This window comes from Monodelphis domestica, chromosome 6 (genome assembly GCF_027887165.1).
Source record: "Monodelphis domestica isolate mMonDom1 chromosome 6, mMonDom1.pri, whole genome shotgun sequence".
NCBI lineage: Eukaryota > Metazoa > Chordata > Mammalia > Didelphimorphia > Didelphidae > Monodelphis > Monodelphis domestica.
Genome location: NC_077232.1, coordinates 297,375,397 through 297,393,498, shown reverse-complemented (window position 1 = coordinate 297,393,498; position 18,102 = coordinate 297,375,397). Strand labels below are relative to the sequence as shown.

Sequence of the window (18,102 nt, the reverse complement as noted above, 5' to 3'; positions counted from 1 at the left end):
CCCAGGCCCCACAGCCTCCTGCCCATCACTTTGAGGACTCTCGTCTTTTCTCCAGATAAACCGTCCCCACCACCCCCTGCCCTCTGCATCTCACATATGGCTGACTTGCCCACCTGAGGGCTCCCTGCCTGGCAGAGACCGTTCCTAGCTGCCCATTCGGCTCCAGCCAGGCTCCTTCTCAGCTCCTGTTTTCATGTGCTGCTCTGCCTTCTCCGCGAGCTCCCTTCTGGCCCCAGCCCTCTGGGTCTGCCGTCTGGTGGCGTCTGGCTAGGGCGGTGGTAGCGGCCACCAGCTTTATGCCAGCCCAACGACAGCAGCTCCCTCTGAGCTGCCCCTTGAGGGCAGGGACTGTTCTCCCTGGTGTGTGTCCACAGCCCGCAATGCTGTGCCTGGCACGTTAATGAATGTGATGTCTGCTACTTCTGTGTACTTGTCTTGTTTCTCCAGACATTTTATTCTGCGGTCAGGGCCCAGAGGTGCTGCCCCTCCCCTGTGACCCCATGCCCAGGCAGAGGACCTTTAACTTTAAGGGATGGTCCTTCTGGCTTTGGCACCTCAGCATGAGCGATACCCCAGCCCCAGGGGCAGGGCTAATGGCGTCTGGCATTAGGTGACCCTGTGGCTGTTACCTCGCCTCCCCTCGGCTTGTGGCTTTGTGCTCCCGCCTCTTAACATTATTCAGAGACATGGCCCAACGTAGCTGCGATTGGAGCCTCGCCTGGCTCTGTTCTGGGCTGTCGGGTGCCCTGGGAGGGAGGGCATTGTTCTTCCAGTGTAGAGTACTGCCAGCGACCCATCAGTCGATTAGTCAGTCAGCTGATGGAGCAGAGGCCCCCTCCCCCTCACAGCCTCCCTCTCTGGCGCTCCATGGTCAACACTGGTCATCCCAGTTCGTGGCTCTGGAAAGAGGCTGGTCTTTTGGCTAGTTCTTAGTGCTCAAGGGATAAATAATCAGCATCTTGGTCAGTGCCCTGAGGGATGAGCCAGGCCATCTCTGTGGCCCGTCTCCACCAGAGAAAGGGTAGGCTCTCATTGGCACAGAAATGCCAGATGGCTAGGCAGTCAGTTTATGCAGGCCCTACTGTGTGCTAGGAACTGAGTGAAATGCTGGAGACACAACAAAAGGCAAAAGACAGCCTGCCTCAGGGACCTCGCAGGCTAATGGGGAAAGCAATGTGCCAACAAGGTGTACAAACAAGGTATATTGAGAAAAGTCCTGGGAGTGAATCAGCAGGATTCACCCCCAGGAGGGGGAGAGTATGTCAAGCAGGGGACACAGCCAGAGAAAATACCCGGAGCATGCCAAGCGGCATTCTCAAAGGATCAAAGTAGGTGGGAGGGAATATGTATGGAGTGTAGGAAGAGGGGAAATGTGGGAGGGGATGGTAGTCAGGAGAAACTGAGGCAGGCACATCCCCTGAGGGGAGAGGCGAAGAATATACCCATAAGGGTGGGCTCACAGGAGGGGGACACATTGGAGAGACTCCACAGAGATACTCTGGGCAGGTCTTGGCAGACTCCAGGGTGACCCCAAGAGGATACACAGGGAGGGGTTGGTGCCTTCGGCGGCAGGAAGGGAGGAGGGGAAAACTCAGGGGAAAGAGAATGTGTTTGGCTTGGGACATGGACATTCAGGTGTCTAGTAGTCAGCTGGAGATGGAAGACTGAAGGTCGGGGGAGGTTAAGGCTGGCCAGAGCTCCAGGAGCCATCTCCATAGAGACAACAATGGAACCATGGGAACCAGTGAGATCACCAAGGACAGAGGGAGAAGAGAACTGAGAGGGCAGAGCCTTGATGCGGACGCCCACTGTCCACCTAAAAGAGTCCTTAGAGTTGTCTCATTAGAAGGCATGGGAAGACTAGAGAGCCGGCTGTGGAGTCATGAAGCCCTGAATTCAAGGTTCACCACCATTCCAGATCGACCATGGGCCCTAGGCAAGTGACTTGCCCTCTCTGTCCTCTGGCATCTTTTGGAGAAGGCAGCAGCAAAGAAACAGTGACTGAGAGGCTCAGGACCTCTAGAGCCCGCCTGTTGCCCCTCTCCTCTTGCCTGGCTGCTCCGAGCCTAAGCTTAGTTTGGCATGCCTGCCCGTGGGACCTTCGGCTCATGCCTGCCCTGTGCACAGCTTCCTCTCCTCAAGATCAGACATGGATGCCAAGGCCTTGACCAAGCTGGGGAATGGAGAATCCCAAGCAACCGGGGGTAGCACAGATGGTGCTAGAGAACACACCCCCTCCTCTTCCTGGAGTCCCCTGGCACACTACACACACCACCTTCACTCCCAGCTGACTCAGCATTTCCTCCTCTTGGCCATATTAGCCTCCCCCACTAGTGGCCTGGATTCGGCCTTGGGGAGATCCAGGTTCAAGTCTCACCACAGGCATTCCTGCTCTGTGGGACCCAGAGCAGTGACTTTATCTCTCAAATATCACTCTGCCTTCTTTCTCCACCTGCATACTGCCTGACTAGGCTGAATGTCAATATGACCATCCACAAGCATTGATTAAACACCCTTCTATTTGCCAGGCATTGTGCTGGGCTCTGGAGATCCGTGTCCAGAAAATGAAGGAGGGAGAAAACCATCTCAGAAATACACACACAACATGAATATGAAGGTGTGAAGGGTTAAAATTTGGGGGGGGGTAGGAGTTTGAACAAAAGCCAGTACACAATTTATTAAATGCAAAACAGTTTATTATTAGGAAATAGGAAGGAGGAAAGTGAAAGTAATATTACAATAGCTTCCCAGATCCCAGTCCTAACTAAATTTCTCTAAAATCTGCCTCAGAGGACAGTATCTTCTGTTAGACCAAAGCCGTTGCCTACTCGCCTACTCTGACTATTCAATAATATAAACACTATCTACCCAAGTTATTAATAATAAGACTATTAAGACCTCAATTCTATTTCTCTGTCTCCAACCAGAGAGAGACAAGAGACTACTGCTTCACTCCTCAGGAGACCCAGAGACAAAAATCCCTTTTCCACTCTCTGCAGCAGACTTAACTCTCCTCCACCACACCCTTCTAACTGTCACTAACTGACAACCTACACAGCAAGGGCTCTCTAACTGGCAACCTGCACAGCAGGGGTTCTCTTACTGAAAAATATAAATATAAAAAAGGGAGAAATTAATAAAAATTCTCTTTAACATATCCCCCAAGATCCGTTGGGAGACCAGTCTCCACAATGGATCTTTCAAATAAAACTATCCTATACTCTATATTATAAACAAGGAGAAGTACAGAAAGTAAAAAAGCAAAACAGTTTTTGCAACATGAAAGTCTCAAATAATATACAATTCCAAATATTTATAGTTAAAGAAATTATTATCACAAAATTCATACTATACTCTACATAAATAAAACCTGTTATTATACTTTACAGAAATAAGAACCTAAAGATATTAGTTCAAATACACCTTATAATTCCTATACACATAAAAAATTAAATGAGAAAAAAAAGAACCTTATATACATTTTATATACCTCTAATATCTATACATCTAATATATCCCCCTGAGGTGGATCTTATCTCAATATATAGTTTTATACATCTAACATATTCTAATATGTTAAACATCATATACATATATATGAATATACACACACACATACACACACATTTAATATATCCCCCCTGAGGAGGATCTTGATCAACACTTACAACACTTTACCATTTACTTATCAGTTAGTTAATTTTAATTTTTTCTATAAAAGTATATTAATCTATAACTTTTAATAATCCTATAAAAGTACTACTATTATAATTATTTCTACATAGAACTAGTAAATCCTATAACATAATATATATAACATAAATTATACACTTACCCATTACATTCCATTTCAAATCTTTATGTAAGAGAAACCTTTATTTAAACACAACGTGCAGTATCCTTAAAATAATGTCCATTTGTAGTAGTCCTTGTAATCCAGTGTTCTTGTAAATATTGTATCTGTAGTCTTGTCCTCGATGCAAGCTGTTAATCATTTTCGATGGTAGGTATCTGGAATGGACTTTCCTAGGCCAACTAAGTTGCTTCTGTCCACTGGAAGTTTTTTATATAAACTGTATCACCTGTAAGAGTCTTTACATTTCACCTATAGTTCTTAGACCATAAAATAAAACTCTGGAAATTAGTGTTAAATATAAACATTAATAAAGTTAACATTTTTTACATTGTTTGATGTGGTTCTTAGCTATTTAGGGAAGAATGGACTGGGATAACTGGTGAAATTATATCTGGGTCTGGAAAATCAAATGTTTCACTATTTCATTTCAGAGTCCTTTCTCCCTTGGCAAACCTTCATAAAGGACTATGCACACCTCTCTGAGATTCCTCTCATTGAGGAGGATTTAATTTTGGCTAGTACATGGATATATACCCCATTATATATAATGGATATATGGATATATGGATATCCATTATAATGGATATATGCCCCATTATGGATATATTGTAACAAGTCATTTGCCTCAGTTTCATTACTGATTCTATTATTCCCATAATTTCCAAAATTTTTATTTCAGAAATTGTTTTTGTTATTATTTCTAGAATAGTAATTGTTTCTAGAATAGTTATTTCTAAAATTCTCACCATTATTTCTAAAATTATTGAATATTTGATTCAAGCATCTGCAATTTATCATCAGGTGTCCACTTCTTCTGCACAAGTAGCACATTGACCTCTGGTTTGTATATTCCCTTTGGGTTGTATATTCTTGTACAGGAGCAAATAACTGACCCAAAATTAGTATTATCTTTTTCAAGTTTATCAGTTTTTCCCTTTAATGCTTTTATCTCCTTTCTTAATGCATCCACTAAATCACTATCATCAGCATCTTTCATTTCATGCCCATTACAAACATAAACTTTACAAACATAAATACAAACTCTCCTTAATTCATCAAGTTAGGGCAACTGGTTTTGAAATACTCCCTAACTACTTTGCAGAAATTCTTTACAAACAGCCTTCTCAGTTGTCTAATATTTCTTTCTCTTGTTAAGTCAGTGTCTATGTATCTTCATCCCATTTCTATAAGTTTGTCCATGAACTGTGAAGAATTTTCTCCCATTTCCTGCTTAAGCTTTTCAAACTTTATCCAGGTACCAGGTCTATCTGAACAAGCTCTCATTGCATTAAGAACTGCTTCCCTAGCTTGGCACAATCTTGCATAGTTTGTTTCATCATTAAAGTCCCAATGAGGGTCATTCTCAGGCCAGTGAACTGCACCCTCCTCATTGGAAAGCTTGATAATTTTATCCTTTTCCCTTTTAGTTAGTAACTCATCTGGAAGCTATTAAAAATCAATCCAGGTTGGATCAAATTGCCTGCATATCCTCTCCAGTTTTGTTTTTTTTTTAATCACAGCTATAAGCTCCTCCTCAAAAGAAGGAATGGTACTAAATCATTCCTCTTAGGGTTAAGGGTTGGTACTTCCCTTAAAGGGAATACGCTAGGGTTTGGATCTTCTTTCTTTTGACTTGTAGTTTCAGATGCCTTGGTGGGAGAATTAGAAGCAGTAGGAGAGGCAGGTTTAGTATACTAAGAGAAAGTTTCATTCTGTTTGGATATAGTTACATTTTGATGTATTATAATTTTAGTGATTTGAGAGATACTATCTTCAAGTTGAACAACTTTAGAGATAGTTTCATTTTGTTGCTTTATAGGTTCAGTCATTTGAGAGATACTATTTTCAACTTTGGAGATAGTTTCAATTTGATGGGCAATAATTTTTGTCAATTGCGAGATGTAATCCTCAAGATCTACAACTCTAGTCTCCATTCATCTCTCTTTCAGTTGTTTCCTTTTCTTAGTAAGGATTAAACTAAATACTTGATACAGTTGGTATTTTAGAAATAATCTGAACAGAACACATACTCCCATAACCGGTATTAACTGGAGACAATCCAAAACTGTGAGATGTAAAATCTTAGTGAGAGTCCTAGGCATTTGAAGTTGTCTGAGGTAAATAGCTTCCCAGATCCCAATCCTAACTAAATTTCTCTAAAAATAACCCTAAATCTATCTGCCTCAGAGGGCAGGGTCTTCTGCTAGGCCAAAGCCCTCTCCTACTCTCCTACTCTGATTACCTAATAATATGAACACTATCTATCTACCCAAGTTATTAATAATAAGGTTATTAAGGCCTTAATTCTGTTTCTCTGTCTCTAGCCAGAGAGAGAGTGAGAGACTAAATGCTTCTCTCCCCAGGAGACCCAGAAACAAAAAGCCCTTTCCCACTCTCTGCAACAGACACCACACCCTTCACCACACCCTTCTAACTGTCACTAACTGACAACCTGCATAGAAGGGGTTCTCTTACTGAAAAATATTATTGCTCCTTTTCCTCTTAAATATAAAAAGGGAGAAATTAATAAATTAAAAAAAAACCTTCTTCACTTTCCACACCATGATATTGAGCACCGTGGTTATACTCCTATCCCTTTCCTAATATTGGAAAGAGCAGAAGATCAATAGATTAATCAGACTCCTAGCTGGCTCGCCAGGCTGTGAAGGGTTAAAATTTGGGGGCGGGGGTAGGTGTTTGAACAAAAACCAGTGCACAATTTATTAAACGCAAAACACTTATTAGGAAATGCGGATAGGAAATAGTAAGGAAGAAAGTGAAAGTAATCTTACAATAGCTTGTAACTATACCCCAGATACCAATCCTAACTAAATTTCTCTAAAAAAACCCTAAATTTATCTGCTTCAGAGGGCCCTCACCTTCTCTCCTACTCTGACTATCTCATAATATAAACGCTATCTATCTACCTATCTACCCAAGTTATTAGTAATCAATAAAGCTAGTAAGGCCTTTATTCTGTTTCTCTGTCTCCAGCCAGAGAGTGAGAGACTAAATGCTCCTCTCCTCAGGAGACCTGGACACAAAAAGCCCTTTTCCACTCCCTGCAACAGACTAACTCACCTCCACCACACCCTTCTAACTGTCACTAACTGATAATCTGCACAGTAGGGGTTCTCTTACTGAAAAATATTATTGCTCCTTTTCCTCTTAAATATAAAAAAGGGAGAAGTTAATAAAAACCTTCTTCACTATCCATACCATGACATTGAGCACCATGGTTATATTCCTATCCTTTTCTTAATATTGCAAAGAACAGAAGATCAATAGATTAATCAGACTCCTAGCTGGCTCGCCAGGCTGTGAAGGGTTAAAATTGGGGGGGGAGGGTAGGCATTTGAACAAAAGCTAGTATACAACTTTTATTCAACGCATCGTTGTTTATTAGGGAATAGGAAGGAAGAAAGCAAAAGTAATCTTACAATATCTTGTAACTATACCCCAGATCCCAAACCTAACTAAATTTATCTATAAAAAACCCTAAATCTATCTGCCTCAGAGGGCAGTATCTTCTGCTAAGCCAAAGCCCTCGCCTACTCTCCTACTCTATCTAATAATATAAACACTATCTATCTACCTATCTACCCAAGTTATTAATAATCAATAATGCTATTAAGGCCTTAATTCCGTTTCTCTGTTTCTAACTAGAGAGAGCGAGAGACTACTACTCCTCTCCCCAGGAGACCCAGAGACAAAAAGCCCTTTTCCACTCCCTTCTAACTGTCACTAACTGACAATCTGTACAACAAGGGTTCTCTTACTGAAAAACATGATTTCTCCTTTTCTTCTTAAACATTAAAAAAGGGAGAAATTAATAAAAACTCTCTTAACAAAGGGAATGTCCTTGGCCAATTCCCCTAAACTCTGCTAAATGCCAGCTGGAAGAGTCAGGCAGGTGTCCCAAGTGTGGAGATGGTCATTCAACATTCAGCTCCCAGGAAAACCCAGAGGAGTGCTATGGCCTTGGCCCCGAGCTGCCGCCAAGTCTAGTGAATCCTTCATCCTAGAAAGACCAGATTCTGTGATGTGACTTCCTGGGCAGGCAACCCTTTTCTTGATCCTTTGCTGTATATAAAAATGTCCGTGTTTGCCGGTATTTGTCAAGGTAAAACTAGATAAGCCTCAGTCATACAGAGAGAAGAGAAAAAAAGGGTGAGGAGAGAGAAGAGAAAGGGGGGAGGGAGGGAGGAAGGGTGGGGGAGAGGGAGAGAGAGAAGAGAGAAGAGAAGAGGGAAGAGAGAGAGGGAGAGAGGCTAGCTCCTGCCTTTCCCTGAGGGTCCTCCTCTGCCCACTGTGACTCTCTGCCTGGTCACTGGGATCAGGTGACTGCCTGTTGATTCAGGACCCACTCACCCTGAGGGTGCTTATGATATCATAGGGACAGGGACTATGCCAGCCGGGAGGGTCAGCTTGGGTGATGTGTGATTGGGTCTGTCAGAGCTCAAAGAGGGAGGCATCCAGTGGAACGTCTCATTTGAAGTTGAGACTGATGCGAGGCCTCTGAGAGAGGAGCAGACTGCCAGGCAGCCCCCAATTCTCAGCTCTCCCACTCTGTCTGCCTACTCCACCCCTCCTAGGGAGGGGATGGCATTGCATGTGATTGGGAAGGAGTCTTACTAAGTTTTTTTCTGTTCCGTTGAACCAGCCAACATTAGGCACCTCCTGTGTACTGCATCCTGTACGATGGGATGGAGTTAGGAGGGACCAAGTCTACAGATGGTGGGTGAACTATGGGAGGAGAAGGAGGGAGGGAAACACAGGGATGGAAGAGCCAGAGAGAATGCCATCTGCTCACCATTCTTCACCTCCACAGGGGTGAGTGGGGTTCTTCCAGCCAGGCCACTGGACAAGACCAGGCAGGTAAGCCACTTCCTTCCCCATAGTACCCTTGCTTCATAGATCAATGGATAGATAGTATGTGAATTCCCTACTTTTTTGCTCTTGTAGGATACTCATTCTCTCACCAGGACACTGGGCTATTTAACGATCAGTGTGCCCTTGGCAGCCCCCTGAGCTCCGAGGGTACTTCTTGATTGAATGACTATCTTATTAATTCTATTATTATAAGAACTAGCCTTTATACAGTGCTTTAAGGTTGTAGAGCTTCTTCCAAATATTATCTTACCTCCTCCCCCTTTGATCTCAGAACTCTCGGCCCTTTGAGAAGGCCTCAGAGCCTGTGATCTTGGCTTAACCAGAACTTACCTCCGCCCCCAACAGAAGACACCAGAGAAAGGTTCTTTGTTGTTTCTGCCCATCTTTCACTGCAAGGGGTGGGCTGTGTTTTCAGCTCTACTCTGCACTTCTAGATGACTTTTCAGCAAAAATTCAAAAGAAAATTGCAATTCCACCAGCAATGAATGTGTGGACATGACTTTGAGTCCCTGACAGCAATGTATTTCGTTTTCTATGGTTGTTGAAAGTGGGATAGGGATATGAGGGTCCCCCAGCCATTTTAATTCACATCTCTGAGATCATTTGCATGGTGAGGCTTTCTAAAGCGATGACAGAAAATGCGTTTGTTCTCTGTCGTCCATAGGACCATTTATTTGTCCTCAGAGGTCTGGAGGTTGTTGCCTTTATAAATTTTAATGTATTCTTCATGTTTTTTAATGTTTTCTTGTCTGCTCCACTTGCTAGGCATGTAGACATAGGTAGGAATATGGAGAGATCTATTCCCCAGGGTTTGTTACTTTTGTTTCGGTCCATCAAATTGTTGGTGGCTGTGGACTCTCCATGGCCTCGTCTGAGCTTGTTCATGGGCCTCCCTTGTCTGGGAGTCTGCATCCTGGTGCATTCCAGTCCACTGTGTATGAAGGCCATCTCCCTCAAGAGTCACTGAGCTGGTTAGCAGGGAGGCAAATGGGCCCTGGCCTCCTGGAGGTAGGAATGTGTAGGACAGTTTCAACAGAAGGAAGTGAGTATTCGTCCTGGGATGCGTGGAATGAGCTGAGCCGAAGGGACCTCTGGAAGGGACCAAGGACTCCTAAGAGGCACCGAGGGGTGCTGTTCTAGGCCAGTTTAAAGGGCCAGAAATAGGACGGAATGCCCTGGACAGAGAATTCCGGCCAGTAGGGCCAGTGAAGGCGGAACAGAGATGACCTCAAGGGGTGGAGTCCTGTGCAGGAGACCTAGACAGACCACTGGGGGAGAGCCCCACAAAAGCCGGGCTGGAGCTCTGGCCTTTGGCCCTACAGGCAGAGAGGTCCTGGGAACCCTCCACAGGGAGAGGTCAAGGACTGGCCCAGGGCAATTTTTCAGTCTCTTTTAGCTCCTCTATTTCCCAGTATGTCCTTTCTCCTTCCCCTTCCCCCTCCTGAGATTTTTATGATTGTGGGACAGGAGGAGGTGAGTGCAGGACCGCTTCCCCTCACCTGTTCCAGGATGCCAGACTCCTTCCGAGGGAGGCCGCTGCTCCGTGGAGAGACTGTTGGGGCTCGGGTAAGCCTGGTCACCGGCACTTTGAGAGAGCTTCATGCGTGTGTCCATCAACACCCCCACGAAGGAGGCGCTCTTAGGATCCCAATGCTACACATGAAACTGCTGAGGCAGGCGGCCGTGCTGTCTTGCCCAGGGACCACAGCTAGGAAGGATCTGTAGACGGACTCGAACTTGGGCCCCTCCGACCTGGGCAGGCCGAGGGCTCTGTCCACCACCTCAGAGCCAGCATCCCTCGTGGGCCACTGATGGGCTGGAGATGGCTAGGAAGGAGGGAACCAGTGAGGAGAAAGGAGGGCCCTGATTCCTTTTCTTACTAGGGTCAGTGGAAGGAACAGAGGGCCGAGCATTGGGCTGGGATTCAGGAGCAGTGAGTTCGAGGGCTGTCTCAGATGCTAAATGACCCCTGGGCGAGTCACTCCCCACCCCCTTTGTTTCCTCATCAGTAAACTGGAGATCATAATAGCACCTCCCTCCCACTGGCTGGGGGTCCAGTGAGATCATCTTGGGGAACCGTACCTCCTCTTATTGAACCTGAGGCTTGGCCTTTGAGCTGTCATGAGCCTGCCGTTCTCTCAGGACTCCGCTGTTGTTCTTTGGGTCCCTCTTGGTGTGTTTCCGCTTCTTATGATAATAATTAGTACAATCCTGACCATTTAGAGTTTCCCAAGTGAGCTTAGCCAGGGCTTTAAGCCCTTGACCTACATTGTCCTCTTTGATCCTCGCCATGACCCTGGGAGGGAGGTGCTGTTACTGTCGCCATTTTGCAGATGAGGAAGCTGAGGCTCATAGAAGTTCAGTGACTTATCTAGAGTCACCCATCTGGTCATCAGGTCTTCTGACTCCAAGCCCAGCTCTCAGTTATGCTGCCTCCTGAACTTCCCATTCCCACTGCCATTCTCCGTGGTAGGAAAAAACACAAACCGAGTAAGGGTTAAGCTGTTCTGCCCCCACATCAGGTTCTTTTTTGTCTTGTGTTTCCTCAGAGCTTAGCACCATGACTAGTACACAGTAGGTGCTTAATAAATACCTGAATCGTATTCACAAGTTGATTTGGCTCTTACCATCCCTTCCATTGCACTGATCAGCCTCCTCCCTTTGATGGTCCTCTTGCTGGTACCTTACAGACAGCTCTACTCGAAGGCTGTTCTTCCTTCCTCCCTTCCTCCCCGCCTTCTTTTCTTTTCCTCCCTCCCTTCCTTTCTACCTTCTTGCTTTGCTTCCTTCCCTCCTTCCTTGGTCTGCTCCAGTGCCAGCTGGTAGAGTGGGTTCTCTCCTAACCCATTTGGCCAGGATCCCCCCTTGGCCCCAGCCCCGCTGACCTCGGCTTTCCCAGCAGGTGCAGCATTGCCTTCTCCCGCCTGTTGGCGACTGTCTCCCCAGGGCCCAGCACACAGCATGGTGACCATGAGCACGTACATGGTACTTTAAAGTTTGCAAACCCTCCCAAATACCCTGAGGCAGACCCTACATCATCCCCATTGTACAGATGAGGCATCGAGGCAAAGGGGTTATAGACTTGCCCAGGGTCACTCAGCTAGTAAGTATCCTGTGCGAGATTCCCTCGCCCAAGGCCAGGGAGCTCCGCTGCACCCGCGGAGGGGGTGTGTCGCGTGACGTCGGGCCTCGGAAGCCTCCCGGCCTCTTGTTCCAGGCCCGTGGTTGTCCGCCGCTCGGCCCTGCAGCGCGTCCCAAAGAGGCTGGGGGGCTGCCCAAGCTCTTCTCAGGCCCTTGTCTTTGTGCCCTCCAGGTCAACACCAGAATGGAAGTAAAGGAAACCAAGCGAGGCAAGTCCCTGAGCCAGCGCAGCGCCTCCTGCCGTGACCACGTGGCCCCTGGCTCCAGCACCAGCCTGGAGGCCCACTCTCTGAAGAACTTTACCATCCCCAAGATCCACAGGGCAGCAGAGAAAGGTACCGCGGCTGCCCTGGGCACGGCCGGCTGGCGGTCCTCCCACTCGGCCGGGCCTCGGCCGCTCTACAGGACTCTCCCCCGGGACAGAGGGAGGGCGAAGCCACCTGCTGGCTTGTCTCGGCCCGGCCTCTGGGAGCCCTTCCTTCCCTGGGCCTCTGTGCAGGCGCCAGGCTTTCAGAGGGGCGGTGTGGAATGTGCTTCTGCTGCGCTGCCCGTGAGCTCAGTGCCTGGCTGAGAACAGCCCCCTCAGGACGGGGCACCAGCAGCCTGACTGCTGCCTGGCCGACGGTCCGAAGGCCCGGCCCTCCTCTCTGTGGCAGGCGGCGGCTGGGCTTGGGGATCTCCGAGGAGCCCTGGTCTGGCCCGCGCCCTCCCCAGGCGGCCCGGGCCCCTTGGGCGTGGTCCTCCTTGGGAAGGCGCTCCTCTAGCCGAGCTTCCCCAAGCGGTTAGGAGGGGCGTCTCTGGGTGCCCCGAGCCAGCCGATGAGGGGAGGCCGAGCTGCGCAGGCCAGCGTAGTAGTAAGAGCCCACCAACTAGCCGGGGAAGCTTGCGGGCCGAGGCAGGACGGGCTCCCGTGGCCAGGGCCGCCCACGAGGAGCGGCGGCGGCTCACCCGCGCCCCTCTCTCTCTGCTGTCGTCCTCAGTGTACTTGTCATCTTGCCACACCAATCGGAGGGAGTACAGTTCCATAAGCCATACCCTTTCCCAGTGCAGACTCGACCTGAGCTGTGAGCTCCAGTCATCTTGGCAGTTTGGGGAAACGAAACTAGTTCACAATGAATACCTGGAAAAAAAGTTTTCAGCCAAAAGGTGAGCCCCTCGCCGTGAGGACTAGCCGCGACCCCCGGGACCGTCTGGTTCTGTCGGGAGGGCCGTCGGGGCCTGGGCTCTTCCTTGGCTTCCAGGGGAGACGCGGGAGGCGGGGATGGGCTGGTGCCAGGTGCGCCATCGCAAAGGCTCCCCAAGCGAACCGTCCGCTTGCCGGGGCCTGGAGCGCGGCTTCTCGGGAGGAACGCTTCCGGTCTCCTCGGCAGAAGGGAGGCCAGGGCGCACTTTGGTTTCAGGAGAGTATCCGTGGCAGGGGGAAAGGGGGGGCTCGCCTGGTTTTGCTTGTAAGAACCAAAAGCCTTACTTCGGCCACCCCGTGTGGAGCGGACCTTAGAGGTGCGGGGAATGTCTAGGGAGACCCAGGGGACCCCCCCGGCAGTCCTTCCCCCTCCTGGCACAGGATTGCTCTTTCGTCCCGGCCTTGGCCACGTGCAGTGTCCCCGGCATCCCCAAGGCAGGATGGAGCGGACCTTAGAGGTGCGGGGAATGTCTAGGGAGACCCAGGGGACCCCCCCGGCGGTCCTTCCCTCTCCTGGCACAGGATTGCTCTTTCGTCCCGGCCTTGGCCACGTGCAGTGTCCCCGGCATCCCCAAGGCAGGATGGAGCGGACCTTAGAGGTGCGGGGAATGTCTAGGGAGACCCAGGGGACCCCCCCGGTGGTCCTTCCCTCTCCTGGCCCAGGATTGCTCTTTCGTCCCGGCCTTGGCCACGTGCAGTGTCCCCGGCATCCCCGAGGCCTGTGCTGGGCCGGGTGCCAGAATTAGCCTGAGGATGGCCCATAGCCAGTGATACTGCTCCGAGGAGGCAGCCTGCCTAGTGTGGGCGCTCCTGGTGACGTCTGAGGAAGACCTCAGAGCAAGATGCCTTCCCTGCATGGCTCAGCTTGCTGATCATGCTGTTGGCATAGCCCTCAAGGGGCAAGGGTCAGAAGTTGGCAAAGGGCCGGGGGTCGGCCCTTCCCCGGGCTGGCCTTGGTGCTTCAGAGAAGGCAGCTTCATGAGGTCCGCCCCGCGCACCCGCCTCTGGACGTGACAGCCCGCCTGTCCAGACCCGTAAGACAGGCCATCCATGTAAGGCGCTGGCCAATCCAGGACCTCTAGGAATTTCCTCACAGAATGTTCTTCAAGGCATCCCCCCTGCTTAAGCCACTCTTAGGAGGTCCTCGCATTCGCGTCCATCTCTGGATACGGTCCAAGAGAAAAGGAACCAGGCGTTCCCCCACTCCCAGCCTGGTCCTGTTTCACCCCCTGAGGGAAAAGAATAGGAGATTAGGCCGGGCACAGCCCTTCTGACCCTGCCTCACTGGCGCTCAAGGTGGTTCTGAGACCAAGGCTCTTGGCACCTGTGGCTCCTTGACCCCTTTAGTGGCAGGCTAACAACTCCGTCTTGGAAACATGTTTTTAAATGCCTGAACAAAAATAAACTACCTAGGATTACAAGGGGAGCCAGTTATAGTGAGATAACGATGTAGGGGACGGGGGGGAGGCTCAGTGCATTGAGAGCCAGGCCTACAGACAGGAGGTCCTGGGTTCAAATCTAGCTTCCTGGGCAAGTCACTTATCCCTTTGGCATAGTTACCACTCTTCTGTCTTAAAGCCAATACACAGTATTGATTCTAAGGCAGAAGGTGAGGGTTTTGAAAGAAAGGAGGATGTACATTTTTTCTGCCATGGAAGGTCTCAGTCCTTTTTCCAGCACCCCAAGGGGAGCATCCCTGCTGTAAGGCCATGATTTAGAGAAGATCCTTCTCCCCAGGGTTCCCTCCTCAGAGCCAGCCCCTGCCCTGTGGGCCCATTTGCAGGATGCATCTTACAGTCAGAGCCCTCGAAGGAGATTGGTGGGTCCTGAGGCCCCTCAGAGGCTGTATTGACTCCCTCCTTTGACAGGGAAGGAAAGTGAGGTCCTGGGAGCTGAGGAGGCCGAGGAACCCGGGCTCTGAGCTCCGAGGCCACGGAGGCCACCCCCTAATGTTGCCCCTAGGAATCTGGGGGCCTGAGCAGACCAGTGAGTTGCTGCAGGTCACTCAGTGTGGAGGGACAGGGTGAATGTGACAGAATGGAAATGGGTGCCCCGGTGACCCTCAAAGGGCTCCCTTGTAGGTCGGAGATGCGGGAGCACGGCCGGCGAGGCCGAGAACTGGAGGAGCATTACTGCTTCTTGGCACTGTCGCACAGCGCCGTGTCCCGGATGTACCAGAGCGGGCTGTGCACCAGGGAGTCGACCCTGAAGGCGCTCGGCAACCCCCTGCTCGGCGTCTACCTGTTCCGGCATGCTGACGTGGCCCTGAGTTACGCGCGCAGTCGGAAGCACCACGTGGACAACCTCATGATTTTTAAGGTAGTGGGTTCCTCGGGACATCTGTGGGACTCAGGGGGCACCTGCCTTTGGGGACGAGGCATGCCGCAGACAGGGGAGAGGGCCCTCGCCCTGCTGGAGCTTCCATCCTGAAGAGGAAGCCCGGCCCCGAGGGTCCCCGGGCTGGGGAGCAGGTGGGAGGAGGGGGAACAGGAGCAGGAGGCTGCTGTGGATGATGCCCATGTCCTCCCCAAGGCTCTCCCATCAGCCATCCTCCGTCTGTCTACCCCCCTGAGCGAGTCACCCTGGGGGCTCCCCTCTGTCCCTGGCATCCTTAACGCTCTCTCCCGCCTCCCTCAGGTTCTCTACGGGAAGGTGAAGAAGATCCAGCCTGTGATGGACAAGAGCAAAGCCTGTCTGGACCCTTCACCCAACTTCGACTGCCACATGTCACGCCTCATCCCCACGGCCAAAGACATCATCGAGCAGCAGGCCGTGGGCTCCGCAGTATGTCCCCCCCCTCCCCTCTCCCTGGCCACGCTTCCAGAGCAGGCATCCCTGCGCCACCCCCGGATGAAGGAGCAGCCCCCAAGGCTCCCAGAGCCTCCCTCCCAGAGTGCAGAGCTGAGGCCCCCCGCCATCCACCCTGGTCCCACCCAGCCCCAACGACTCCAAGGCCAGTGCTCCATCCCCGGGGAAATCGGAGGCAGACCCCTGGGGAGAGTAGTTCAGTGCAGCCTCCCACCGAGGAGACCGAGGCCCGAAGGGATTCGGGACCCCAAATCCAACCTCGGGAGCTTCCCGGCCGTCCCCATCTGTAACCTGGGTGCTGTCACAGCATCTCCCTCACAAGGCGGTGGCGAGGATCCAGTGAGGGAATCTTGGCAAAGCCGTTAGCACGGCGCCTGCACCTAGTAGGCGCTTGATGAATGGTCGCCGCCGTTATTCCTGTCACGTGCCAGAGCTCCCCCAGCCCCGGAGAATCAGAGCGGAGCCCTGAGGTTGAACCTGGCCCCTTCTGACTGCTCTTCCGAGGAGGAGGCTTGGAGGCTTTCAGTCTCGCATCCTTTTTGCATCTTCATCCAGCACCCCTTTGGCGCTGGTATAGACCACGTGCATCCCGTGCCTGTGTGTGCCTAGACGGATGGAGAGTGGCGAGGGACAGCTGTGGGTAGATACAGAAACAGGTAGCCCGCTAGATGCCCTGCAAGGAGGAGCACAGAAACAGGTAGCCCGCTAGATGCCCTGCAAGGAGGAGCACAGAAACAGGTAGCCCGCTAGATGCCCTGCAAGGAGGAGCGAATGAGTCGTCTGTGTGTGCTCGCGTGCTCCGGCCACGGCGGCATCGGTTGGTGTTTGCGAGTCTGGAGGAGAGGAAGAACCTTCCGTCAGGGCCTGGAGTGCCGACCCACGCAAGCAAGGACTTGCGGCAGGGGGTCTGCTGTTTGAAGAGCTGGCCCATGGAAGAAGGACTCGGTTTGTTTCTCACGGCGCCCATGGGCAGCAATGGGAAAAGGGGAACGATAGGAGGCCGCCCCGATCCTCAGTGTCCGGCGGGGCCTTCACCCGACAGACGCTTGGAAATTGCAAGGAGGGGTTCAAAAGCCAAAGTGCAGGGAGCACCAGCAGAACGTCCCCCACCTCCCCGGAGACATCGCCCTGAATACAGAGAGCACCAAAGCGAGAATGAGAAAGAGAAGGGGGGACTGAGGTCCAGTCCTTTGTCCTTCCGGAGGGCAGCTCCAGCCCTTCTCAGAGAAAGAATTCTCTCAGCAAATAGGTATGAACCGATCTCAAGACATAGCTTGAACAGCTGGAAATCAACCAGTTGACCCAAAACGAACCTAAACGAGGGACTGTGAAAATGCAAGAAAATCTAGAAGAAGGGAAAAATCAAAGACTCAGGAAATTGGGCAGAAGGAAAGCTCCCAGCTGCTGCTTTGAAGACTGCCCAAACACCAGTAATCTATCCCCAAGAAGAGGGTGGAAATCACAGGCCCAGAATAGGAAATGAAACCAGCAGCTTCACAGTAACCAGCTGTCCAGCACCAGATGTGGAATCAGAAGAGGCCCGAGTTCAAGTCCTGCTGCCTCAGTCATGTAGTGAATCAGTGGCCCAAACCAGGCTCTTTCACCTCTCCCCCTCAATGTCCATAACACCCCCTCACCTGGACTGTTGGGAGGATCAAACGAGGTGATGTTTGCAAAGTGTTTTACAAACCTTAAAGCCTCATCAAAGTACAAGTTATTGTTATTTTCAGCCAGAAAAACCAAGAAATAAAAAAAATGTTACCCAAATTGTAAATGTCGATTAATATGACTTGGAGAGACTCCCTAACATGTTTTATTCAGGATGTGTCACAAATACTCAATAAAAGGAGCAGTTCAGTATGCAAGTCCCACGGAGCAAGAGAGGCTGCCCACGAAGTGACATGTCTCTGCTTGGTCCAGGCTGGCTTGGCCTTTTAAGAAGAGAATAAACGAACCTGTGGTTTTCAAAGCCATCCATCCTGCTTGTGTGGGATTCCTTCTGCCCTTCCTTTTCTTCTCTGCATTAACAAGAAAGGTTGAATTGACCCCCTTTCCTTTTTCTAGCAACCCTCTGATCTTCTCAGGTCCCCTAAAAAAAAAGAAGATGAAAGCACTTGAAACAAATATCCACAGTCAAACAAAACAGATGCCCACATGGATGTGCAACAGCGTCTTCTGCAGCCCAAGCCCCTCCTCTCTGTGTCCAGAGAAGGACAGCCTG

At 50.2% G+C, this 18,102-nt stretch overlaps 1 protein-coding gene across 9 annotated transcripts in view; it reads left to right on the top strand.

Annotated features, from left to right (window-relative positions):
- TEX15 (testis expressed 15, meiosis and synapsis associated) overlaps positions 1 to 18,102 on the top strand; it is a 50,924-nt gene that overhangs the window by 4,971 nt on the left and 27,851 nt on the right. For 4 of the 9 annotated variants that reach the window (XR_008913145.1, XR_008913146.1, XR_008913147.1 and 1 more), the window contains exons 1-5: positions 9,844 to 10,315; positions 12,063 to 12,225; positions 12,871 to 13,036; positions 15,155 to 15,392; positions 15,711 to 15,857. Coding sequence is in view for 6 of the 9 variants with exons in the window: in XM_056803716.1 (XP_056659694.1) it covers positions 10,163 to 10,315; positions 12,063 to 12,225; positions 12,871 to 13,036; positions 15,155 to 15,392; positions 15,711 to 15,857 (867 nt within the window). In the remaining 3 variants the exon portion in view is untranslated. Of the gene's footprint in view, positions 1 to 2,528; positions 2,618 to 8,304; positions 8,594 to 8,687; positions 8,735 to 9,843; positions 10,923 to 12,062; positions 12,226 to 12,870; positions 13,037 to 15,154; positions 15,393 to 15,710; positions 15,858 to 18,102 lie in introns of those variants that run through there. The other 5 variants (XM_056803719.1, XM_056803717.1, XM_056803718.1 and 2 more) reach the window with 5 other exon arrangements.